Source organism: Artibeus jamaicensis, unplaced genomic scaffold (genome assembly GCF_021234435.1).
Source record: "Artibeus jamaicensis isolate MK-2021 breed Jamaican fruit bat unplaced genomic scaffold, CSHL_Jam_final contig_700, whole genome shotgun sequence".
In the NCBI taxonomy this organism is placed as follows: Eukaryota; Metazoa; Chordata; class Mammalia; order Chiroptera; family Phyllostomidae; genus Artibeus; species Artibeus jamaicensis.
In genome coordinates, this window is record NW_026521930.1 from 10,789,929 (window position 1) to 10,815,541 (window position 25,613).

The following is a 25,613-nucleotide window of genomic DNA, read 5'->3' on the forward strand; positions in this document are numbered from 1 at the left end:
GTTGAGCTGCCAGCTCCGCACCGCGCAGCAAAGACCCGGAGAAGCGGATTTCGTTCCTCCAAATGGGCTCTGCTGCGTAAGAAAATCGGTAGCTCGCTTAGGCGTTCCCAGAGGCCGGTTCCCTAGAGGGGTGGCGCGCGCTCCCGGCCACTTGTGCGACGGCGCGCGCGGGCGCGGGGCTCGCTCCGGAGTGTCATGTGGGGGCGGGGATCCGAAGCTCTGGTTGCGGTGGCCTGAGGGGCCTGGGCCGCAAGGTCGACGCCTGTGGCTGCAGTGGCCGAGGCCAAAGGACCTGCCGCAGCTCGGTCGCCGGGGAGGGAGGGCCCCGATGCCGTCGCCTTCTGGCCGGTGCCCGGTGAGGACGGGTCCCAGCGGGTCGGGGAGGGTTCCAGTTACCATGATATGGACGCGACTCTCCTGGCGGTTCCAACGGTTGCTGATGCTGGGAGTAGGGGGGTTCCCAGGCTCTGGGTTGTGGCACTGAGGCCGCCTCCTTGTCCTTCACTCGAGATTCGCCGCCTTTCTCCTCAGCCCTCCTTCCCGCACCCACCCCACCCTGGGACTGAGCCCTGGCACCCAAAATGAGGGAGCCCCACATTCGCCCGTCTTCCCCGGCGGTGACCACTCCACCACATACTGCCTCCACCCTGGCACCCATCTTTGCGGCTCTGGAGGTACCGGTGACCTTGCACTTTTTGCTGTTCTTACATTCCTCATTCCACTTCTGACTATGTAGATTGTCCCCTATGGCTTTCAAACTTTTTTTCAACTTACACTGAGAAATATATTTCACGTGCAAACCCCCTGTGTCTGTACATACAGATTAATGAAAGATAACTTTAAAGGGAGATATTACCCTAACTTCACATTCATATTCTATTCTAGTCTAGCTTAACCTAGCATATTCTATTCTATTCTATTCTATTCTATTCTATTCTATTCTATTCTATTCTATTCTATTCTTTCCATTTCAAAAGACTGTTGCTAAACCATGAAATTGATTTCGGGACCTAATATGTGTGACCTTAGTTTCAAACGCTTGCTCTAACCATCAGTTTTTCACTTCCTTTACTCCTTGCCTTTGGTGGGTGCTGAGCTGCGTAATCAAAGAATAATGTGTAACCTTCAGAAGGGTATATTTTTATTATTTTGACATTTCTGTGTTTCAAGGCCAAGGCCATTTCCAGGACTTGATTTGAATTTTCGGGTTTGATTGAGTCAGGTTTCTCGTGCTTCTCTTCCAAAATCCCATAGTCAGACTGGAGGAAGAGGAACTGTGAGGCCCAAGCTAGATTGTGGAGGGGTGTGTGTGTGTGTGTGTGTGTGTGTGTGTGTGTGTGTGTGTGTTTATGTTTATGTTTATGTGTGTGCGTAGCTTTTATAACAGAGATGGAGATGATTTTTATTGGAGAGAGAAATGATTAAAGTTGAATTTTAGGAAGATTAACCTGTCAGCACTGCACTTGCGTAGGAAGAATTGGAAAGACCGAGCTAGTGGGGAAGGCCATTAAGGACAAGGTGGGGATCGTTGAAGTGCTGAGGTGATGTGCAGTGGAAGGCATGGAAGATGGCCAGATCGGTTGTAAAGAGAATGAGATTTGAGGACACATTAGGCCTGGTGAGGGAGAAGTTAAAAATAGCTAAGATTCTGATGGGGGATTTGGGGGTTAGGGGAGGGGAGTACCCTTGGCTGCAATTTCTCTTTCTATAATGCATCTCAGGGGACATTCACAATGTTGGTTGTCAGGACTTTGGGGGTGCTTCTAGCACCTAGCAGGTAGAGACTGTGAGTGCTGCTCAACGTCCTTCATTGCACAGGACATCCACCACGACAAAGAATTATCTGGCGCAAAGTGCCAGTGGTACTGAGTTTAAGAAGGCCTGCTTTAGAATAGCAGCTCTAAATCTCGATCACTGCCACTTTCAAGCTCCCCCAAGAATAATGCCTGTGTACACACGCAGACTGGTGCATATATAGAAGGGTCCACAGACTGGCCAGTGTGCATCTTTAACCCGCATAGCTCCTTAGTGACGGACGGTGGGGGGACAGGAATTGGACTCATCCAGGAGCTTAAATTTTTTTTTAAATTTCTTTTCTTTTTTATGTATTGATTTTAGAAAGGGAGGAAATGAGAGAGAAAAAAAACATCAGTTTGTTGTTCCACTTACTTATGCATTCATTCGTTGACCTGGGATTAAACCCACCATCTTGGTGTATTGGGAGGGTGCTCTAACCAACTGAGCTGCCTGGCTGGGGCTCATCCTGGAGCTTTTTGGAACATCATGACCTTCTCTCCTCCCCTCATTCTTCAGGCCCACTATTTGGGCCTGGACAAAGAATTCCCTGTTCTTGTGTGGTGATGTACAATTCATAGAAGAATTTCACATACAATATCTCATTTGCCACTTTTCCTGTTTCACAGGTGAAACCAGCTCAGAGAAGTGATGGGATTTGCCCCAGGTCTCCCACCTAGAAAGCCAGAGCTAAGGACCTAGGTCTTGGCACCTGACGATGGGGGTTGTCCCTCTCTTGTGTGAAGGTAATTCTGTTGATCCACCGTCAGTTGCTGAGCCAGGCTCTGCCTTCCAAGGTCTTACTGATTAGGGCTTGGACCCAGGGGTGTCACCTGTATGTTGGGTTTACACTGATCCCTTTGTCACCACCAGAGGACAGCATTATCAGAGCAGGCTATCTGAATACTTCCCTCAGATTGCTCTGTACCATGGTTTTGGGGGAGGGGAGAGAGGGTTGAGAGAGTGACCAACCAAAACTGTGAAGCTCTTGAACTTTCCATTTACATCTACCTGACTTAAAAGCACTCCAGATGCTCAAGAAATCTGTAAAAATTAAGTAAAAATTAAATGCTAAGAAATAAGCACATTAGGGCCCAAGAATTTACCTCAAAACAATGACCATCCAAAGTAAAAAAATTTTAATCCACCTAGAATAAATATATGTATAACAAGAACAGTTTCATATGATAATACTCACTTTTATTACATGCAATGAAGATTGGTATAGCCGAAGTAATTTTTTAAATTGTGACTGGAACCCAAAGGTGATAGAACCAATGACCAGGACAATTTGAAAAGCAGAGCCTTAGACCAAAACAAAGGAAGTAAAACTCATGATTTCATACAGATATAAAATGAACGTGTGTGAAAGCTTTTACTCATTCATGAACCAAAAAACCAGTAAGATCTTACTATCAGTTGGCAAGAGAACCCAAGGAAGATTTTAGAAGACTAGATCAAGAATTTAGAAATGAATGTACAGATGGAAGCAAAACTGGTTTCTTCCCTGGTGGGAAGAATCATCTGTATGTCTATCTTTATTTACATGGATAGAGAGAATTTATTGTCTTTAGACTAAGTTATTTTGCATTGTTATCAGTTCTTCTCTTTCTCTATAATGTAGAGTTTTAAAAATAGCTCAAAGCTATGGAAAGGCTAGATTCATATAACCTGGAAGGGTATGTTCTAGACAATGTGTAGTTTTCCATTGAAGAACAGATTTTCCCTACAGTCTCATAATCTAAATGAAAAGTATTTTATATCATGAAATAAGGCTGGTCTTGTTAGTTTTGGCCTGATTATTTGCCTAGGTGCAACAATTGTGTTCATTCACCTTATAGGCTTTCTTGAGTTTGTTTTGCTGGAAGTCTTCGTAAGGAATCTCAGATTGAATTTTTAAAAGTCTGGTGTTTGTTCTCCTGAGGCATAGAAGCCATGCCCAGGAAGCTCTCTCCACCATATTTTACCTGCACTACTTATAAATTTGCTCAAGTTCCTCTCTTCTTGCTGTGCCCACAACGCTCCAAAGTATCTGAAACTTGTTAAATTGTTAAAAGATCATTTTTAAAAAGATGAAATCATGACTCTCCCATTGCTATAAAATAAACAGATGTTAATGATTTTATTTAACACATTAATGAGGGAACCTGTACAGTGTGACAAATTTAAATGATATAATATATGTAAAACATTTTGTGTAGTTCCTGGCACAAAGAAAACCTCAGATACTTCTTAAGTTGGTCACTTAGCTGCAGACCACCTATTTCTCAAGGGCATTTATTCCACTGTGTCTCAAAGCACAGTTCATGGCTCACTAGTACCAAAGCCTCATGGGGTACTTGTTAAAAACCCAGATTCTTGAATCCCTCTCCAGAATTTTAGGGGTGAAATTCAGGTACCTGCATTTTTATCAGGTACCCTGGGTAATTCTTATGGAGATCAGAATCAAACATACAAATACTTAAAATAAAAACTTAATGAAAACTATACTTAACTTCATTATATGGATGTTCTCTCTATATTCTATTTCATTTTTTAAATTTTTTATTCATAGTTTTTGCAAATTAGATTAAAATTTTTTTTTAGATTTTATTTATTTTTTAAAAGGGGAAGGGAAGGGAAAAGAGAGGGAGAAAAACATCAGTGTGTGCTTGCCTCTTGTGTGCCCCCTACTGGGGACCTGGGCCGCCACCCAGGCATGTACCCTGACTGAGAATCAAACCAGCAACATTTGGATTTGCAGGCTGGCACTCAATCCACTGAGCTACACCAGCCAGGGCCTATTCATTTTTTAACCACTGGTCTTAGGCAGGGTTCCTCAACCTTGGTACTATTGACATTTTAGACCAGATTCTTCTTGGAAGTACGTGGGGTGAGAGGCTGCCCTGGGTACTGTGGGATAAGCAGAAGTAACCTTCCTGGCCCTTACCCACTAGTAGGGCAGTGGTGTGCCCTGCCCCCCCAGTTGTTACAACCAAGGATGTCTCCAGATATTTGCCAAATGTTGCCTGGGGAGCAAATCACCCTGACTGAGAACCACCAGTCTTAACCCACTATACCTATGGCTGGAACTCTTTTAACTTATTTTAAGAGTTTAGGCCCTGAAGGCATACCCAGGAGGTTTGAATGCTCACTCTGGTCTGTCCTTTGCTGACCTGGCCGTTGGTCTCAGGAACCTAAAATCAAGCCTTATGTGCCTACTCTGTAATATCAAAGAACGGTAGAACTCTTAAAAAGATTTCATCCATTTATTTATTTTTAGAGGGAGGGAAGGGAGGGAGAAAGAGAGGGAGAGAAACACTGACATGTGAGAGACCCAGCCCAATACCCAGGTATATGCCCTGACTGGGAATCAAATCAGTGGCCAGCACTCCATCCACTGAGCCACACCAGCTGGGGGAAAGAACAGTAGAATTGAATTGATGAGGCTGTTTGGATGATAATATGAAATAATGCATTGAAAGTCCTTAGCTTAGTGCAGCACATAGCTGCCGTCTGATAAATATTAAATGTTGTGATCATAGTCCTTTAGACTCTTGAAGGATGTATCTGTCAGGATCCAACTAGGAAAACGGAAACTCCTGTAGGATTTCAACAGGGAATTTCATTGCTCTTCCTGGTGGTAGAAGAGCTGAGAAGCCAAACAAGAATGGCGAGCATCCCTGGAGATTAACAGTTGTTAGATGCTGCCACCACAACCAGGCCAGGGATCCAGGGCAGTGGGAGGGCAACCCTGCAAAGCTGGAGCAGACAGCACTGGTGGGGCCATGCCAGGCAGGTGACTGTGGAGACACCCTCCTTGCTCTGCCCTCCAGTCTCCCACAGTACCTCCTGTTGGGCAGATCAGTTGGAAGCCACTATGACAAACCACAAAATAGTTGGTCCGTAGTGATGCATCAGTGCAGCCGACAGCTTACTCTGAAGGTCTGACCTAAGCTCCACGCATGTTTCCTCTGCAACTGGCATTTCTCACTTTAATCCCTGCACCACTGCCCCCCCTGCCCTCACTTAGAAAGTCTCTGAATCACCTATTTTCTCTGTCAAGTTTCATTGTGTCTATAATTTTGAAACTTGGGCTTTCAAAAACCTATTATTTTTAGTTAATTTTAGACTTTTTAAAAATTGCAAAAATAGCACACAAAGAATTCCCATACACCCATCACCCAGTCTCCCTGAATGTCAACATGTTACCTGCCATTGTGCGGTGATCAAATCCAGGAAAACCCCACCAGTGCGATATTACCCTAAACTATTGACCTTACTCAGATTTTACCAGCTTTGCACCTGGCACCCACTTTCTGTTCTGGGCTCCCACATTGCATTTAATTGTCCTGTCTCTTCGGTCTCCTGCAGTCTGGAACAGGTACTTGGCCTCTCCTTGCCCTCAATGACTTTGACAGTTTTGAAGTGTTCTGGCCAGTTGTCTCGTAGACTGTCCTTCCATGTGGCTTCTCTGACTAGAATGGGGGTGCGTGTTTGGGGCAGGAGTATCACAGAGATGCTATGGTATCCTTCTCAGTGCCTTTATCAAGGACGTCATTGAGTTAATTTGTCTTTTTACTGGTGAGGTTGACCTTGCTTACTTAAGGGGATGTCTGGGGGATTTCTTCACTGTCAAATTACTATCTTTCCCTATGTAGTTAATAAATATCTTGTGGGAAATATCTTTGAGGCTATGCAAATCCCAGAACAGGGATTTTAATATACTTGAGTTTTACTCACTTCTCGGTTCTATTGTTTATACTGTTTATTTTCTTGTATGATAGTATGTCGTATAGGAACGTTCCCTGCTTTTTCTGTGAGTTACAGAGTTAAAAAGAAATTACCAAGCAAGAAGATACAGCTTATCTTTAAAGCATTTAATATTTCCCCACTGTAAAAAGAGTTTATGCACATTGTAAACCATTTTGAAAAAAAAAGTTTAAGGAAAAAATAAATTACTATTACTACTTTTAACATTTTGAGATATTTCTTCCTCATTACTTACGGTTTATTTTAAGTCATGAATACATAAAATAAAATTAGTCAGTAAATGAAAAATATGACCAGAATCAAGAAGATTTAGAAGAAAAGGGAATTGGTAATGTCAGTGTCTCAGTGATACTGTGGTCTTTTTTTTTTTTAACTTAGTTTAGAAAAAAATAGACTTTGCTGAATTTGTTAATTGGATTATACTTCTTAACTAATAAGTTTTGTAGATCCAAGCATTTTCAGAGTTCTTAAATTATTTTTGTGACACGTTCAAACTCTGAAATTCTTGTTTCAGAATCGTTCTGTGCATTTAATTTTTACCAAGGATGCGGTAGATTCATTTTTATGGGGCAACATCACCATCTTGTGGCCTTCTAAAGTATTGCTGCTGAGGATTTAGATTTTTGTTGTCATAACTGTTAATGGGCCTATGTTAGATAATGCTGTAGGACTCCACCTCGTCCGTAGGCGGGGGCTCACCACTTTAACATGCAGTAAAATAGCAAACAACATGTTGAACACAATGTGTGTACAACAGGAAATAAGGAGTTGTTAAAGGTACAAATACAAGAATATAAATAGCTGTGCTTTGGAGTGGCAGGGTTATGGGTGAATTACTAGTGTTTTGTTCTTAACATTTAAAAAATGTGTTCTGCATAGTTTTTACCATATAACATTAGCACCTTACAAAATATCTCAATACACAGTTCAGACTACCCCCCTCCTTTGATGAGGAAATCCAGCCCAGGAGTGAGAAGCCTGTTTATAGTGTAGAAAACTGGTTTTTATCCCAGTGACCCTGGGAACCTGAGTCATAACTATAAGGATGTATTTATTTATTTATTTATTTATTTAAGAGAGGAGAAGGGAGAAAGAAGGAAAGAAACAATGTCCGGTTGCTCCTTGTACGCCCCCGACTGAGGATCTGGCCTGCAACCCAGGCATGTGCCCTGACTGGGATCGAACCGTGACCCTTTGATTTGCAGGCTGGCACTCAATCCACTGAGCCACACCAGCTGGAGCTCTATAAGGATTTTTTAAATGGCATTATTGAGATATGATTTATATACCATACAATCCCCCATCTAAGGTGTATATTCCAATGCCTTTAGTGTACTCACGGAGCTGTACAACCATCACCACAACTAACTTTACATTTTCATTATCCCCAAAAGAACCCCGGAGCCCCTTGGCATCACTCCCTGATCTCCCCCACCCCCACAGTTCTATGCAACCACGAATCTGCTTTCTGTCTATGTGGATTTGCCTTTTTTGGCTGTTTCATATGAATGAATCACACAATATGTGATCTCTGTGTCTGGCTTTTTACTACACATCCTGTTTTCAAGGTTCATCCACATTGTAACATGTGTCAGAACTTCATTCCTGTATTCCTAAATAAATGCCGTTGTCCACATAGACCATGTGCAGGCGTGAACAAGGGTTTCAGGGGAGAACGTGGTTATGAACCGATTCTGCATGGAGGCCAAAGAGGAGAGTATCTGCGGATGACCAGGGTGAGAAGGAAGGGTGTGGGCTGTTCTTGCAAAATTACCCCGTTAAGGGAAGAAGGGGTTTTTCTTAGGTTGTGTTTTAGTATACAGGAGACCTAAAAACCTTGATGGTCCAAATGCAAAGAACCAGGAGAGGCACAGAGGTTTGGGGACCAGAGCAGGGCATGAAGGGTAGAGACAGGGCTCCCCTGGGGGGAGGGGAGGCGTGCCAAGGGAAATGGATGAGGCACTTTACTTTCCAAGTCGGGATAAAATGTGTATGCCTTCTTTATCCAGAAAGTGAGGAGTTATAAGAGCTTATGAAGGTGTCTGTCCCAAATGGACAAATTGTGAAACGTGAAATTATAAAATTCCGAATCGTGGAGGGACACCTGTAGTTAATCAGATGTTGGGTGACTGGGGCATTACTGCCTGTGGTTTGTTACAGACTGTTTCTCTGTGTGGTGAAATAGACACAGAAGTTTACAACGCAAGTCATGTTCGAGCACACAGTTCAGTGGCATTAAGCACATTCACAATGTTGTGCCACCATCACCACCATCCATCTTGTCCTTGTCCCAAACTTTACCCTGTACCCATCACACAACTCCCAGTCCCCTCCCCTGCCCATCGACCACCATTCAACTTTCTGTCTCTGAGTCCGATCACTCCAGCCAAACCATATAAGTGGAATCATACAGTATTTATCTTTCTGTGACTAGTTATTTCATGTTATAGGCTTCATTATTATTATTATTATTATTATTATTATTATTATTATTATTATTTTATAGAGAGAGGGGAAGGGAAGGAGAAAGAGGGAAAGAAACACAGATGTGAGAGAGAAACATCTTGTATGCGCCCAGACAGGGGACCGAACCTGCAACCTAGGCATGTGTCCTGATCAGAAATCCGACTGCCGACCTTTCGCTCTGAGGGCCGATGCCCTGACCAACTGAGCCACACAAGTCGGGCCTCACATTACATACTTTTTAATACATAACTCTCATTTGCTCTCCTTTATACTTAATGGTTTTGTTTAAGTGTATTATACTTAATATACTAAGTATTTTGCTTCTTAATATACTTAACACTTTCACAGGCCTTTAAATACAGTCATCTGAGGGATTGAATATTTGTGTAGCATGCCACCTGGATTTCAAAAGCACTTTGATGTTGAATATTGCAGAACCATTAGTGTGATTCCATTCATCAAAAAGCCAAAACCCACAAGGTTCAGTCACTTGCCAAGAACTGTGTAATAAATGTAAATGATCCTTGATCTTAGCGGCTTAAGTGACAGAAGTTTATTACTGATCAGGGTTTTGTGGGGTGGCTGGGCTTTCTCAGGCACCTTCATGTGGCTACATCCACTGGAGGGTCTGCAGGGCCGGACAGTGCAAGATGGGCTTCCTCCACGCCTGCGGTGCTTCTGTCACCGCATGTGGCTTTTCACGCAGCTTCCTTCCCTGCCAGTCTCAGGGCCATGTCCCAGCAGGAAAGGACTACAAACCCCCACGGTATTTCTGCAACACTCAACAAGTCCTACAGCGAGTGACTAATCTGGGCAGGAGGCCAGTCCCGGTTCGAGACCGCAGTGTAAAGGGACCTGCATACTTTACAGAATTTGTGGTCGTTAAACAGTCTCCACTTTAAGGCCCATCAATGGTTGAGAATGGGAACTGTGAATCAAATCCAAACTCTAGACCATGGAGGTACCCAGACCTTTCCCGGTAGTGGTCAGCCACAGTTCAAGGTCTTTTGTTATACAAGGTCTTCTCCAGTACATGGGTCTCGAATTTAAACAGCAATTTCAGTTGAGAGGATTGCAGTATCTCCTGACTTGGGTGCGTACAGTTTCAGGGGAATTTGGGGTCCTTGCCACGCTCCCCCGTGTTGGTCATGGCTGGTCCTGTCGACCCCAGCCAAGCTGGAGGAGGCAGGGCTTCAGCATCCGATATCTGGGGCCCAGGCGGTTGGTGTGTGTAGGGGTGTGGTAAGGGGGAGTCCCTGCAACCTCCAGTCCTGTCCGGCTGCGTGGCAGGGATGGACTGCCTGGTCCGGCGGGTATGTGTGTGCTGGCTGGAGAGGGACCTTACAGCTTTTGGGTGGCCTGAGGGGTCTGAAAGGCCTTCCGTAGAGGGGAAGGCCAGCTTCTCTATGCTTTTTCACCCCGTCGCGGTGGAGGCCACAGGGAATGAAGGAGCATGGGCAGCTCTCTGGGGCACAAGAAGGAGGCAGCATAGGGGGCCACCATTTTCTTTCATCCAGGGACCCCAGAGAGCCTGGGAACCATAAGGTCAGATTGCTGGTGGAGGGACATGCACTGGGGCCAATCAACATGGGAAGCTGGGTGGCCTGTAGGTGGGGCCTCAACTGTAACCCTTTCCTGCCAGAGGGAATCTGCCTGAGGAGGTGTAAGAGGGGTCTGCTTCTGCCAGCATTGTCCCCAGAGTCCCCACCCGCCTCCTGAAGCTGTGGTGGGAAAGGCAGGGTGGAGGACAGCTCGAGGACAAGGGATTAGCTTGTCCTGGAGCTGGACCGGGGTGAGGGGGGCATGACACAGGAGGTCAGGCGGGGACTCCCAACCAGATGTCCCAGTACCTGGAGGATTTATTTCCCTGGCTCACGCCCCACTCAGGACTGGGCTTCACTGCTGTTGGGGGCTGGGTGAGCATGGAATGCAGGGACTTCTGGGGGTGCTGCAGGATATGTGGAGACCCTGGGGCCCAGAGCTTGGGCTGACCAGGCCTTGGAGAGCTAAATGTGGGCACCAGCCCAGGGAACTTCTAAGTGGGTATGGGGAACCAGGAGGAATTGGAACTGCAGAACTTGGGGTATAAGTGACAGGTCACAAAGGAGAAAACAAAATACGAGGGCAGGCAAGCTGTCTTGATTCTGGGCTATTAGTGAAAGATGGGAAAGACCCCACAACCCACCCAGCATCCACTCCCCTGAGAGGACGGAAAGACCATTCCACACTGATGCCCCGGGGCCAAGTCTCGGGTACACCGTGGCCCCCATAGTTCATTCTTCCTGCTTCTCCAGGCCAGGGAAGCCTAGATGACCACAGATTCTTGAACAACTTCACAGCCCTGTCCCCACCCAGCTGAGGCAGTGCCAGCACCAGCTGAAGCACAAGGTCCTTGCATTCATGGCGCCCCGGCACCTCCTGAGCTCCGGGTGGCCCCAGGCCTCCTGCCTGGGGTTGGGACAGGATCTAGTTGTGAGTCCAGGGAGTCCCACCTCCCAGGGCCAGGAACTCTGGTCTGCAGAGTGTCAGGGTGAAGAGGTTCTGGGAATTCTGGGAGGGTCAATGACCTGAGCCCACGGCCCCACTGTCTGCCTCGGATGCCTGGTGCTCAGGAACACCAGGGACTGTTACCCTGGACAAGGTACAGCAGGTGTCGTGTGGGGTTGGGCTCTGGATCTTCCTCAACTAGACTCCCAGCTCTGCTGCTTCATGGCTGTGTTAGCTGCCCTGGCCTGGCTCAGGGTCCTCATCTGCAAACTGGGTCAGTGACAATGGTAAACTTTTATAACACAAAGTGGGCTGAAAGGTTCAGTGGAAAAACCTGTGAAACACTCGGCCCCATCCTCTAGTCACTCAGATATCAGTATCTTAATCCCCCCAGCAGTGCCACCCTCCCCGCCCCACCAAGAGCCCTGTGCTTGGCACATGCTACACAGGGGAAAGTGGCGTTTGGATGGGGAGGTGACATTCTCGCTGCTGCCCAGAGAGGAACTGGCCAAGCAGAAGCAGCCGCCCAGGCTTCTCCAGCTGTGTCCAGGTCCTTGCCCATCCTGGTGCCCCATCTGCCCAGTCTGCACCCGGGGTCTGTTCTCCTGAGCCCCAGGCTTCACTGATGGGGGTTGTATCCTCTCTTAGGACAGAGTCCCTGGACTGCCAGCTCCCTTGCCAGGGAGGAGGAGTAGAAGTCCATCCACTGGGGCCTGAGTGCAGCCTGGGGGACAGGCTGTTGGTCCCAAGATGCCTCTGCCTGAGCCCAGCGAGCAGGAGAGTGAGCGTGTGAAGGCCGGTCAGGAGCTGTCCCCTGAGCCCCCTGGGACCGGCACTGATGTTATTCCTACAGCCCCTGTGAAGCTCCAGGAATTCTCTGATCTGGTTCTGCTAATCGCCTCCACTGAGAACGGGGGTGGGATGGGCTCCCTGCCCAAAGGAGCGCACTGCGTCACATCCCTGGAGATGTCTGGCCCCGACACCATGGCCAGGACCCTCCAGGTCCTGCCAGCAGAGGAGCAGGGAGGGCCAGTCCAGCCAAGCGCCCGGGCCTTCGAGCAGAAATACAACAAGCCAGACACAGGTGAGTTCCAGGCCTGCTACCCCTGGCCCTGCATGCTCAGACTCGGGGCCCCATGAACTTCCCCCTCCCTTTTCAGTGCAGTGACTTGGGATGCCCTCTCTGCTTGCCTCTAATTACAAACCTGCCCCAGGCCGGTGTGATGATCCTCATCCCTGTCCACCACCTCCCCCATCCCTCTGGTCCACATCCCTGGCTTCATGTTTGCTTTGTGTTAGCTAACCCAGCCCTCTCCTTGGTCTCAGCAGACCCCAAGCCCCTGGAGTTCCTGAGGACCCCATTCGGGGGCCGCCTCCTGGTGCTCGAGTCCTTCCTGTACAAGCAGGAGAAGGCTGTGGGGGACAAAGTGTACTGGAAGTGCCGGGAGCACACTGAGCTGGGCTGCCGGGGCCGAGCCATCACCCGAGGTTCCCGGGCCACAGTGATGCGGGGCCACTGCCACTCCCCTGACGAAGAGGGCCTGGAGGCCCGGCGCCGGAAACAGAAGCTGCGCGGTCCAGTCCTGCCAGAAGGCTCCGGGGGTCCTGAGGTCCTCCAAGGCCAGGTGGAGGAGCCACCCAAGGGAGTGGGCCCACCATGGCTGTGCCCCAAGGAGCCAGAGCCTGCCCCTGGGCTGGTGCCAAGCATGCCTGCTCCAGAGAGGAGTGAAGGGCTGCAAGCCCTGTCGATGCTGAGCTTGCCCTTCAAGAAACGCCGAGCAATAAGGATTGGTGAGTGCATTTTGGCTGCGTGCACCCCAGCCGGGGATCAAGCCCATGTCCTAGGCATGTGCTCTGACCAGCCATCAAACCAGCAACCTTTTGGTTACAGGATGACGCTCCAGCTAGCTGAGCCTTGCTGGCCAGGGCTCTTCTAGGATTTTCTGATGCAGTAGGGTCTGGTGTGGGGCCCAGAAACATGAGTTTTAATAGGCTCCATGTAATCTGGCAACCCATGCAGTTTGGGACGGTTGGCCTGGTGGGAGAATTTTGAGCTGTGAGTTCCAGACTGAAGTTCCTATTCCACCTTATGTAGCTGGATAGCCTCAGAGCATTTGCTGAATCACTGCAGTTTTGGGAGCTTTGTCCTAAGAAGGGTGATAGCCTAAGCGTCAGGGAGATTAGATGGTTGGCGTGTGGGAAGTGCTTGGCACCAGCCCAGCGTGTGGTGGTTGCACTGAGTAACTCGTAGATGGAATGTTCATGCAGTTGTTATTACTCGGAACTGGGAGGTGGGCCTGGTCCCAAAGGCAGGTGCCTCCTGACCTGGAAAGGATTTCAGCACTCAAGGATTAAAGGATTAAAGGCAGCTGTCCTGCTGGGTACCTGGGGCAGGATGAGGGAGAAGGATTGGCTTTATCTTCCTACCATTTGTATTTATAAGATGTGCAAGTATCACTCAAAAATTAGATAAAAATTTCAAACAAACCCTAAGAAAAAGTATGGCCTGAAGTGACTGAGCACATAGGCTGTTTTCCTTCCGGGTGTATGACCTTGGACGTGGCCTCCTCTCTGACCACCAGGAGAGGAACTGCAACCCCCACTTGGGTTGCTGGGTTGGGGGACTCAGTGAGGTGCATTTGGACCAAGCCCGCCTGGCCACCCATTCCACTAGCCGCACTGCCCGCTTCCTCCCCTCCCGCCAGTGTGACTGCCAGTTCCTCCTGCAGGCCAGCACCCGCTCTTGGAGTTCCTGAGGACCTGTTATGGGGGCAGCTTCCTGGTGCACAAGTCCTTCCTATACAAGCGCGAGAAGGCTGTGGGGGACAAGGTGTACTGGACGTGCCGGGACCACACGCTGCACGGCTGCCGCAGCCGGGCCATCACCCAGGGCCAGCGAGTGACTGTGATGCGTAACCACTGCCACCCACCAGACATGGAGGCCCTACAGGCCCGGCGGCAGCAGGAGAGGACCATGAAGATGCCGCAGGCCAGGCCAGGTGGCCCTGGGGGCCAAGTGGACAAGCTGCTTCAAGGCGCGGACGGCCTGCTCCACTGCAGGGCACCCGGCACCACGACTCTCACCAGGCCCCGTCCCAGAAAGCCCACAAAGCCCCAGGCCCTGCAGGGATCCCCTACCGAGGACCAGGACAAGGGCCTGGGTGAGTCCTTACCCACTGACCAGAACTGGGGCCTCCTCAAGTCTTACTTCCTGAGGGCCTGGGAGGCAAAAGCTGGGGGGGGGGGGTCAGGCCTGGCCCCGCCTTTTCTGATCACCTACCCCATTTTTCCTAAGGAGGCCCTGAGTTCCTGAGGACCCCTCTGGGGGGCAGCTTCCTGGTGCACGAGTCCTTCCTCTACAGGCGGGAGAAGGCCGCCGGCGAGAAGGTGTACTGGACGTGCCGAGACCAGGCCCGCATGGGCTGCCGCAGCCGGGCCATCACCCAGGGCCAGCGAGTGACTGTGATGCGTAACCACTGCCACCCCCCTGACCTGGTGGGCCTGGATATCCTGAGGCAGCGGGAGAAACGCCCTGGTGCGGCCCAGCGGGGAGTTTCAGGTAATTCATACGACGCAGGCCTGGGAAAAGGCAAGAGGTTCAGTCAGCTAGCCTCTCCCTCCTGACCCTCCGTGCGTCCTAGCAAGCGCCCTCCCTCCCCTTGCTAGGAGCACTCTGGAAGGAGTGACAGCCCTCTCCCTGCTCTTCCCTTTCCTCACCTCCACTCTTTGACCACCACCTCGCTGCATTTCCTGACCAGACCCCACCAGGCTCTGGACGGCTGGGGGTGGTCCCGCTGACTCAGGTGGCAGTCCTCACCCTCCTACTCAGACCAGCCGAGCTGCCCTGAAATCTCTACATGACCAACCCAGGCTCCCTTTTCCTTCTTCCTTTTTCTCCTTAAGAGCTTGTAGGATTTATAAAGGAAGCCGATTGCACACGGCCAGTTCATTTTCACAGTGTGAGTGGGCAATGCAGAGCCTAGTAACAAGCACATCCTGTGGACCTCGTGGTTAAAGACAGAAGGTGATATTTTCATGTAGTTAATCAACTACTTCTCTCTTCCAGCTGTTCTCCATAAATGTCTGTCGTCAGCCCTCAGGGAGCACTGATGAGAGTACACAGCCCCTCTCTTTCCAGCCTTGCCCGCGCGGTCAGCCCCACAAGGCAAGGTGCTTGAGCTCTCACGGTCACAGTGATGTCAGTGTCCCTGTCCTCATCTAGCTAAGAGCAACTTGGGCCCAGTTCTTTATTCACGTCAGAGAGACACCTGCCTCTCCTTCCGGGGTTACCAGTTGTATGATTTTCTGAGTCACCTGTGTCACCTTTGGAGTCTTTTTGGCCCTAAAGTTCTCTGAAGCTTGCAATCTCTGACTATATTTCTTCCTGACTCCCTTTCCCCACCCCCACGCCACCCCCGTTTCCTTGTAACTTCTGTGTCCATGGAGACAGAGCCACAAGGCACACGGCAGCCCTGCCCTGTCCTCACCCCCAATTCCCACCCCAAATAACCACTCTGGGCTCTTTCCCTTGTTTCTTAGAATATCTGTTGCCCTATTTCTTAAAATATGCTTCTCCCACTGTGACTGCTTTTTCAACCTCTTGTCGACTTCCAATGAAAGAAAGTATTGGTTTTAAAAAGAGAGAAAATACGGCTTCCACTGTTACCTACTGCCCGCATCCTTTCAACAAAGTTACTGCAGTTTTGGGGTTTTGCTTATATAAACCTGTTCACACTGAGCTGGGAATGCCCCGCTGTTGTTTCCTCTTCATGCAGGGCTCTGTTTTCCGGGCAGTCCAGCAGTCACTTTATTCGTCGGCCCAGCGTTCTGCATGCCCATCACTTCTCTTCTTCACACACCGCTTCCCTTCCTCATCCAGCAGCAGACAGCTCCAGGTTTTTTGGCTCCCGTCTGACTGGGGCCCTGCCTCACCATCTCCCTGTGGTCCCCTAGCTGGACCCTCATCTCTAGGTCTCTCTTGCTCCTGCTTGGTGTACCCCCTTGTCATTTGAAGTCCCTCCTCTAGTCACTGTAGCCTAGCAAGAGTTCCTGGAGGCTACACTCTTCAGACCATGCATATTCGAAGGCATCTTGATGGAGAGTGTGGCTGTCTGTGGAGCCCCAGGTTACATAAGTCCTTCTGCAATTGTATGGTCTCCGTTCTTGCATGAGGACACAGCTTTCTGAGGACTGATGCTGTGCAAGTAGTAATGCGTCTTGGCCTGGAGCTTTAGGTTGTGTCTCCATCCCTGGGCTGGTCAGTGTCCACAGGAAGAACTTCTACAGTGGTCTATGACTGGCTGCGGGTGTTCTGGGACTCGGGCAGAACTTGGACTTGGAAAATAAGCGAGAAGTGTCACGTTCCAGCTGCAGACTTCCACTTCCTCTTTCCACACCCCAAAGAGTCTTTCTTCCCCAGGCCCAGACACCCTTATGTCATTGCTCTTCATACAAACAACTCGTACCTAGGCCCCCAGTATAGCACTGCCCTAGACCCCACCTTCCAAGGGGCCTCAGACCCCCCAGATTTGCCCACGAGATTCCACTGTTCTCCGTTGCTTCCCCGCCAGGCTGGTTTGCCAAGTCTGTAACCACACCTGCCCCTCCACAGCCCCGCCTCTCCCATTCCATCAGCATCTCTGCTCTAAGGCCCTCTCCCCTCCTCTTCAGATTTCTGCCTCCGTACTCTGAGCCTTCATCATTCCTCAGGGGACATTCCCACTGGTTGTGGTGCCGGAGGAATGCCGGAGGAACCAAAACGGGCCCTGAGGTCAGCCGGCTCATTCCAGATCCAGATCCCCTCACCCTCTCCGGGGCCTTCTCACCATCCCCCTCCCCACGGGCTTCTGCTGTTCTCTGCTGTGGGGAGACAGATTTTCCAGTTTGTCTCCAGCTCCTCTGTGTGTCCCCTGGACGGAGGGAAGGGAGTCCTTTGAGCAGAAGGGTTTGGCCACCTTCCTCTCAACACATTCAAGACCTGGCTCACTCTATTGCTTACCTCCTCCTGCTGCCTTCGGGTCAAATCCCTACCCAGCCTGGCTCCCTGGAGAGTCTACTCTTCTATAACTCAACTCCCTGCTGCAGGAAGGCTGAAGGTGCCACACACAATGCCCATTTCACTGCTGATTACTTGTCCCCCGAAGGAGCTGTCCACTTACTCCTCCAGTGTATCAGGGACCTCACGGCCTGGTGTGCATCCCATCACAGGCACCTAGGATAAGCGAGCGCATGGACTAAAGACGCCCCCTTCCTGTAGGTACCATTAGATGGGGGCACAGCCCTCTGCCTTCAGGAGCCTCCACCTCACGGTCTGCAGTCTCCCCTCCCTGCCAGGCTCCAGAAAGGAGCCCCCAGGACCTGAGGGTAGGGTGGGTTTAATGCTCCTGGTGGGTGGGTGTCTGTGTCCTGGGCTCCAGGGCTCTCCTGCTGTGAGGAAGTGGGAGCAGCATGGGCGGGCTTGTGGAGGTCAACCCACTGCTCTGCTCCAAGGCCCAGGCTCCAGGCTTTCCCTCCCCTGACTGCTCCCCCTTTTTCCCCTCTTTCCCCCCAGGAGGCCCTGAGTTCCTGAGGACCCCTCTGGGGGGCAGCTTCCTGGTGCACGAGTCCTTCCTCTACAGGCGGGAAAAGGCTGCCGGCGAGAAGGTGTACTGGACGTGCCGAGACCAGGCCCGCATGGGCTGCCGCAGCCGGGCCATCACCCAGGGCCAGCGGGTGATGGTAATGCGCAGGCACTGCCACCCACCGGACCTGGGGGGCCTGGAGGCCCTGCGGCAGCGCGAGAATTCCCCCAGCCGAGTCCAGAGGGAAGGTTCAGGTGTGGGTTGGCGCTGGGCTCTGGTCTCCCTGCTGACCTGGCTGGCCCTGGGGCCAGCCTCAAAGCACAGGCTGAAGGCTGCCTGCTAGGACCTTCTATACATGGCCCATGTCCACTGGGGTCCAGCCAGGCACATCAGTCTGTCCATGTGGGCTGTGAGTTCCCCGAGGGCAGAGGCTGCATTTGGGCTCCTCGCTCACAGTGCTGGTCCCAGGCTGAGATGGGCTGTCAGTGGGAAAAACCCACTCAGACCATTGAAGAAAAGGGGGGTGGGCCAGGGTGGCATTATTGGCAGGTACAGGAAGTGCTTGGCACCCATTTATGGGGCAATGTGCCCAGACCTTCGGGGCCCTTTGTCTCCACTGTCTGGGTCTCTCTTAGGCCTGTTTTCCTCCGCCTCCTCTCTCTTCCCCTGCCACCCTCCCTGCATTTGTCTCTGGCCACCCCAACCCCAACATTGCTTGACCTTTCAGTTAAGGTCATGAGAGAGAGAGTTGATTGGTTGCCAGCTGGCCAATGGGAGGGTGGACAGGGAGTTGGGAGGTCCCTGGTGCACATGGTTCAGACCAGCCATGGGCCTCCCTGAATGTTCCAGCTCAGCCCCTGACCTGGGGTGCTTGCCAGGAAGTGTGGGGTTCAAGCCAAGACAGGAGAGGCCAGCAGGAAGCTCCGGGTTTGGGTGGCTGCAGAGCCAACCTCCCCAGGCAGCACTAGCACCCTTAGAGACAGCGTCTCCACTTGTAGGTGTCAGGACTATGGGCCCTGGGCTGGTGACCTGAGCTTTGGTCCCCAGGGCCCTGAGGTACAGACGGGGGTAGTGACCAGAGTGATTACTACAGAGGGTGGGGGTGGGGATGACAGTTTCCTGGTTGGAGCAGACTAGTGGGAAAAAGGCGACAGGCTCCCTCCCCGGCACCTAGGCTCCTGCCCCTGCCCCAAGGTCTGGCCCAGGCACTCCACTCACAGCAGTGTGTTCCTTCCAGGAACCCCCCAGCCTCTGGAGTTCCTGAGGACGTCCCTCGGGGGGAAGTTCCTGGTATATGAGTCCTTCCTCTACAGGAAGGAGAAGGCCGCCGGTGAGAAGATATATTGGATGTGCCGGGACCAGGCCCGGCTGGGCTGTCGCAGCCGGGCCATCACCCAGGGCCAGCAGGTGACCGTGATGCGCAGCCACTGCCACATGCCTGACCTGGTGGGCCTGGAGGCCCTGAGGCAGCGGGAGAAGTTCCCCAGTGCAACCCGGCAGGAAGACCCAGGTACAGACAGGGATGGGGGGCAGAGGAGGGGCACAAAAGCCTGTGAGATCTTGGTTTTCACCAGCCCAAGGTTCAGACACCTCAGGGGACAGGCACTGTCTGGGGAGCTTTGTGCCCTGGCCTTTCTGTCTTTCCAGAATCCTCTGTCTGTCCTCTCTTCTGGCTTCTTCTCCTGAACTGGAAAACATACCTAAATCTGTCACATCTTTAAAAACAAACTACCATTTTCTCTTTTATTTTGAGGTCTTAACTTTTTAATGCTTGTAGTCTCTTTTGAAAATCTGATGAAAAAATATAGACCACCCCAAAGATTGAACTAAGGTATGGCCCACGCACAGGCAAACACTCCTGTAAATTTTGCAAACAATTAACTGTGTTGAACTGAAATGGCTTGTCTTCACATAAACAGAACATAAAATCGGTCTTTAGAAAGCATTGTGTGTCTCACATGAATTCATGTAAATATTAAGGGCCATGTCTTGTAAAATACAGAAATGAATCTAAGTTGTATAAAACAACCAAAAGAAACTGTATTTCTGCTTAAAACATAAGAGAAAATTTCCAGGAGTTTCAATAGGCTGTAGAAGTTGTGGAGTGCCTTCCGCACGGTAAGGGGCAGAGTCTCTTTGACATCGGGTAGATTCCCAATCTTTTTGATGACAACGGCAGCAGACTCTTGGAATCTCCTAGAGCTTATTTTACCAGGCACAGGCGGTTTGGGGCTTCCCAGTGACTCCCCAGATCAGCATCATTCTACTGGTTTTCTTTATCCTTAGGCCTTGAGATCTTCATTACAAGGTATGTGTCATTGGCTCTAGCAGCTTCAATAAGAAAAGAGTTACTAATCCAGGTTTTCAATTTTTTTTTCTTCAGAAAAGATAAAACTCCTGCCTACAGTTCAACTGTGCTTCAAGACTTGTTCTCCTGAAAGCCAGCAGATTAATGGGTAATTGTATTAGTTATCTCATGCTGTGTCACAAATTACCCCAAAGTTTAGTGACTCAAAATGACAAATATTTACTGTCTTACACAGTTTCTATAGGTCAAGATTTCAGGAGTGGTTGGGCCGGGTGCTTTTGGATCAGGGTCTCTCACGAGGTCCAAGAAAAGGTTTCAGCCAGGGCTGCAGTACTCTTAAGGGCTTGAGGAGGGCTGGAAGGAGGAGTTCCCAGGTGGTCCATTCACTTACATGACCGCGAGACTCAGTTTCTCACCATACAGACCCCTCCACAGGGCCGCCTGAGTGCCCTTAAACATGACAGCTACCGTCCCCCCAAATGAGTGGAAGAGCAGAACAAGAAGAAAACCACCAACAATAGCAGAGTCCACATGTTTCTCAAGCACACATAGAACATTCTCCAGAATAGACCATATCTGAGCGATAAAACAAGACTCCATAAATTTAAGGGGATTGAACTCATACTAAGAGTGCTATCTGACCACAGTGGAATGAAACCAGAAATCAGTCACAGAAAAAAATTTGGGAAACTCACAAATATGTGACAATTAAACAACATATTTCTAAATAATCAATGACTCCAAGAAATCACGAGGGAAAGTAAAAAACACTCTGAGATGAACTTTAGAGACACAGCAGACGAAACCACCTGGGGTGCACTGAGCGCACTCAGAGGGCAATTTAAAGCTGTAAATGCTTATGTTAAACAACAAAGATCTCAAATCTACAACCTAAACTTACATATTAAAACACTAGAAAAAGAACAAAGTAAAATAAAGTAGAAGGAAGGAAATGATAAATATAAAAATAGAAATTAATGAAATGAAGAAGAGAAAGTTAATAAAACCAAAAGTTGGTTCTTTGAAAGAATCAACAAATTTGACATTTAGTTAAATTGACCAAAAAATATTTTTTAATTTAGAGAAAACTCAAATTATTAAAATCATGAATGAAGGATGGGATGTTACTCCCTACCTCATAGGAAAGAAAAAGGATTATAAGGGAATACTATGAACGACAGCATGCCAACAAGTTAGATAATTCAGACGAAATGAAAAAAATTCCTAGAAAAACAAGCTCAAGAAGAAATACAGCCCGACTGGTGTGGCTCGGTTTGGTGTTGTCCTGCCAATGCCAAAGGTGGCCAGCTCGATTCCTGGTCAGGGCACACGCCTGGGTTGCAGGCTAAGTCCCCAGTCAGGGCACAAACAAAAGGCTACTGATTAATGTTTCTCTCCCTCTCTTTCTCCCTCCTTTCCCCTCTCTCTAGAAATAAATAAATAAAGTCTTTTTCTCAAATAAGAAGAAATAGAAAATCTGAGTAGACCTATATAACAAGAGATTGAATTAGTAATTTTAAAACTTCCCACAAAGAAAAGCACAGCCCCAGATGAATGCTTTCATTGGCGACTTCTAAAAACATTTAAATAATGAACACCAGTTCTTCACAAATTCTTCCCAAAAACAGAAGAGGAGGGAGAGGACTGTCGGGGTAGTGAAAATGTTCTGCAGGTAATTATGGTAATGAATGCACAACCCTATGAATATACTAAGAGCATCAAATTCAATACTTTAAATGGGTGAACTGTATGGTATGTGAATTACAACTCAATAAAGCTGTTTAGGAAAAAGGGGGGAAAAGCCACGATGGCTTCACTCCTGCTTTACTCTGTTCATTAGAAGCCAAGTTGCCTCACCCAAGGGAGAGGAATCACACTCTTCCACTTGGAATGAGAAATATCAAGGAATTAGCGAACATTTTCTAACCCTATCACAGTAACAGAGGATAATTTTTTTTCTGACAAAGAATCTTGAAAAGGCTTGGCTAGTTCCAGAGCATCACGCGGGACCCCGTAGACACGTTGGCATTTCCTCCCAGGGCGCTGAGATGTAAAGAGTCGGGAATTCCCGAGTTTCGTGGCAATGGTGTGATCTCGGTTCTAAAGAAATTGACATGATGTATGTATATGTGTGTGTGTAAAAATGTTTTGGTTGATGGTTTTCTCTAGGGAAAAAGTATTACAGGAATCCTTAACTTTCTCTTTTCCCTATGTCTGCCATTTTTGGGTTTTTATGATGAATATGTGTTTCTTTGTAATCAGAAAAGTCAAAGATATAAAGCCCAACAGTGATTCTCAGTGAGGCCAGTCTCTTCTCCAACTCAGAGGAACCTCATGTGTCCCCAGCTTCAAGGATGTTCCGCATCTACACGGCACCCCGGCATTTCCCACCTGGTTAGCTTCTGCTGGACAAAAGCCCTTTTCTGCTCTCTGAAAGCATCAGCGGCTTTCACGCTTCGGAGAGGCCACCCAGGAGGAATGCTCTGATGTCATCTTCGTGCAAGCAAACAAAAGTGCCAGAAGCTGGCAGCTTACAGGTGTGGGTGATGTGGGGAAGGCCTGACCTCCAAAAGATCTGAAGAAGCATCTTTTGACAAAATCACTCTTCCCTGTCTGCCACCCAAAGCCACAAATACCCATCTGTTTTCACAGCACAAGACTTTGCCAAGGACTTTCCAGTTGGGTGTGGCCCTGCTTTGGCCAAGGAACATTTGGGGAACTTTCTGCTTTTTGGAGCTGAGCTGCCCTACCTAGCTCCAGCCACTCAGGTGTTTTCTAGACAGGTGCCAGGTGGGCCTTTGTGCCCCTTGGCCACCTGCTGCTGGGGTGCAGTGATCACTGAGAGTAACAGCAGGCCAAACAAGAGGCCCCATCACACACACTGCCCCACTTTCTTTCCCTCAGTTTTCCACCTTAAACCCAGCGATCCCCACAGCAGGTGTTCCTGGCAGTGGAGGCCAGCCTGGATGTTCGCAGAAAGCCAGCATGGGGCAAATTCTACCTGGCTAAGGCCAGCAGTGTCCTGGCACCTGCATTTGTCTGACGCAGGAGGAGAGGCAGATGTGGATGGCAGCCGAAGTGCAGTTCTTTCTCTCTGCAGGTAACACAGCAGAGACCTGCCCTAACAGGTTCAGGGGAAGCAGGCTGATGTCCCCCTGGGAACGCCAGAGGCTTTCATGCTTGCTAACAAGTCTTCATCTTCGACAGTGAGACTCCTTTCCCTCATTCTGTAATTGCAGAGGGAGCGCACATGCAGGCTCTTTCTCTCCTGGCAAGCCGACCATGGAGCCTGCCATCCCACCACGAGACAGTGACATCTCGGAGGCCCCTCACTGCCCCTTTGCTTGTTCCTTTCCCTCAATAAACCTTATTTTATATATCTCACTATGCAGAGCTGGTGTGTATGTTCACATCCCCTTTGCAACAACAGCTGGCCATCACGGAGCCACACACTCCAGACATCTCAGTAGCACATGGTGGGAAAGGTGGACTTTGGCTTAGTTCCCCGAGGATGGGGAACCTCACACGGGCCTGAGGTGCCTGGTGAGAAGCACTGAGCCACACCCGTTGCCACCTGCAGAGCCTGCACTCTCTACCCATTCCGCAGCCTCCCCAGTGGGGCCTTCTGGCCAGTAACTTCCCTGGTCCCAAGTCCCATGGCTGTCACCTTGGCTGGGACAAAGTCCCAGAAGTTGGGGTGCAGTGTGAAAAGAATTTACAGAGGACACAGGACCAGTGCACTTCCTCTTCTCCAAACCTACTTTTACCTTAGAGGACAGATGGATGGTCCATGTTGCTCGGACTGAGGACACCCAGATGGACATAAATTTGGACACTGCCATCACCTTGGGTGGCCCCATGGCCCCTCAGCTGCTGGAAGTGTCGTCCTCCTAAGTCTACTTCCTCTGTGGTTCCAGAGCCACGGAGATGTCCCCTGCTCCATCACTATTACAAAGTGCACGGGGCAGACTGCTCTCTTGGGAGCTGGCCCCTCTGCAGACAGCAATCCCTCAGCGGGGTCGTGCTTTCCTTCCCTGCTCCCACTCTGCTTCTAGTTTCCCCCCAATAAACCCTGTTCTACTACGTCTGCATCCCAGGTGGGTGGTATCTCCATGCTCCTCTGCATGATGGGGCACAACAATGTCTTAACTGGGCAATTAAAAAAGTTCACAAGGGGACTTCTGCCAAGATGGAGGCATAAGTGGATGTGCTGTGCCTTCTCACACAACCAAGTTTAGAGACAACTAAATATTAGCAACAGAAAACACAGCCAGAACACGGAAAATTGAACTTTTCAGAAGTCCATTAACAACAAATTCTTCAGCCTGACCGGTAAGGGGCAAAACCAGCGGCTGGTGAAGTGTGGTTGCGCAGGAGGACTCGGTCAGACGGACTCAGGCGCGCGGAATCCAGATGCGCGGAATCCAGGCACAGGGTTGGACCTAGTGAGCCACCGAGCGAGCAACCAGGCAAGCGACCGCAGGGGAGACAGCGGGGGAGCGGTGCTGCGTGTTGACTGTGGTCGCGCATTTGTGCGCAGGTGGACAGGCAAGGGAGTGGGCGGTTGGAGTGGGCGGTTGGACCGGGCCCAGCGGGTCCCCACAGCAAGCGGCAGTGGAGGGTGCCGCCATTTCCCTGCTCTGACACCACCTCCACATACAGCGTCATAACCCAGCGACTCTGAGTGGCCCCGCCCAGGTGAACCACCTAAGGCACTGCTCCTCACCCAGCGGTGCAAAACAGCAGAGGAGGTCGCCATTTCCCCGCTCTGACCACGCCCCCACATACAGCATCACAACCCAGCGACCTGGGAGTCCAAGGCGCCGCTTCTCACACTTAAAGGGCCAGAACAGACCAAAAATGGCTCAAGAAGATCTCAAAGCCCCAGAGCCCATAGATCTAAGCGATGAAGAAATAGCAAAACTCTCAGACACACAGTTTAAAACACTGGTGATCAGGATCCTCACAGAACTGGTTGATTATAGCCACAAATTAGACAAATATATGAAGGCGAAACTAATTGAAATGAATGGAATTGCACAGGAAACCAATAACAATGAAAAGGAAACTGGGACTGAAATCAATGGAGTGGACCAGAAGAAAGCAAATAATGGCCAAACAGAAAAGAGTCAAGAAGCAAGAATTCAAAGAAATGAGGAGAGTCTTAGGAACCTCCAGGACATCTTTAAACGCTCCAACATCCGAATTATAGGGGTACCAGAAGGGGGGAAGGCACAGCCACCAGT

The 25,613-nt window shown here is 49.7% G+C and overlaps 1 protein-coding gene across 10 annotated transcripts; it reads left to right on the top strand.

Annotated features, from left to right (window-relative positions):
• On the top strand, window positions 1–23,751 carry FLYWCH1 (FLYWCH-type zinc finger 1). Of its 10 annotated transcripts, XM_037157380.2 has the most exons (11): window positions 99–355; window positions 532–674; window positions 2,424–2,540; window positions 12,148–12,583; window positions 12,826–13,290; window positions 14,229–14,660; window positions 14,795–15,058; window positions 18,050–18,313; window positions 19,297–19,569; window positions 20,443–20,515; window positions 22,630–23,751. In XM_037157380.2, the coding sequence occupies exons 4-11, from the start codon at window positions 12,250–12,252 to the stop codon at window positions 22,667–22,669; spliced, it is 2,145 nt and encodes a 714-aa protein (XP_037013275.2). In that variant the 5' UTR covers window positions 99–355; window positions 532–674; window positions 2,424–2,540; window positions 12,148–12,249; the 3' UTR covers window positions 22,670–23,751. The 10 variants fall into 10 exon arrangements, with proteins under 10 accessions (XP_037013294.2, XP_037013298.2, XP_037013336.2 ...); XM_037157439.2 differs by lacking the exon at window positions 532–674 and having other exon boundaries at window positions 98–355; window positions 23,468–23,751; XM_037157371.2 differs by lacking the exon at window positions 532–674.
• Window positions 23,752–25,613: the final 1,862 nt, after the last annotated feature.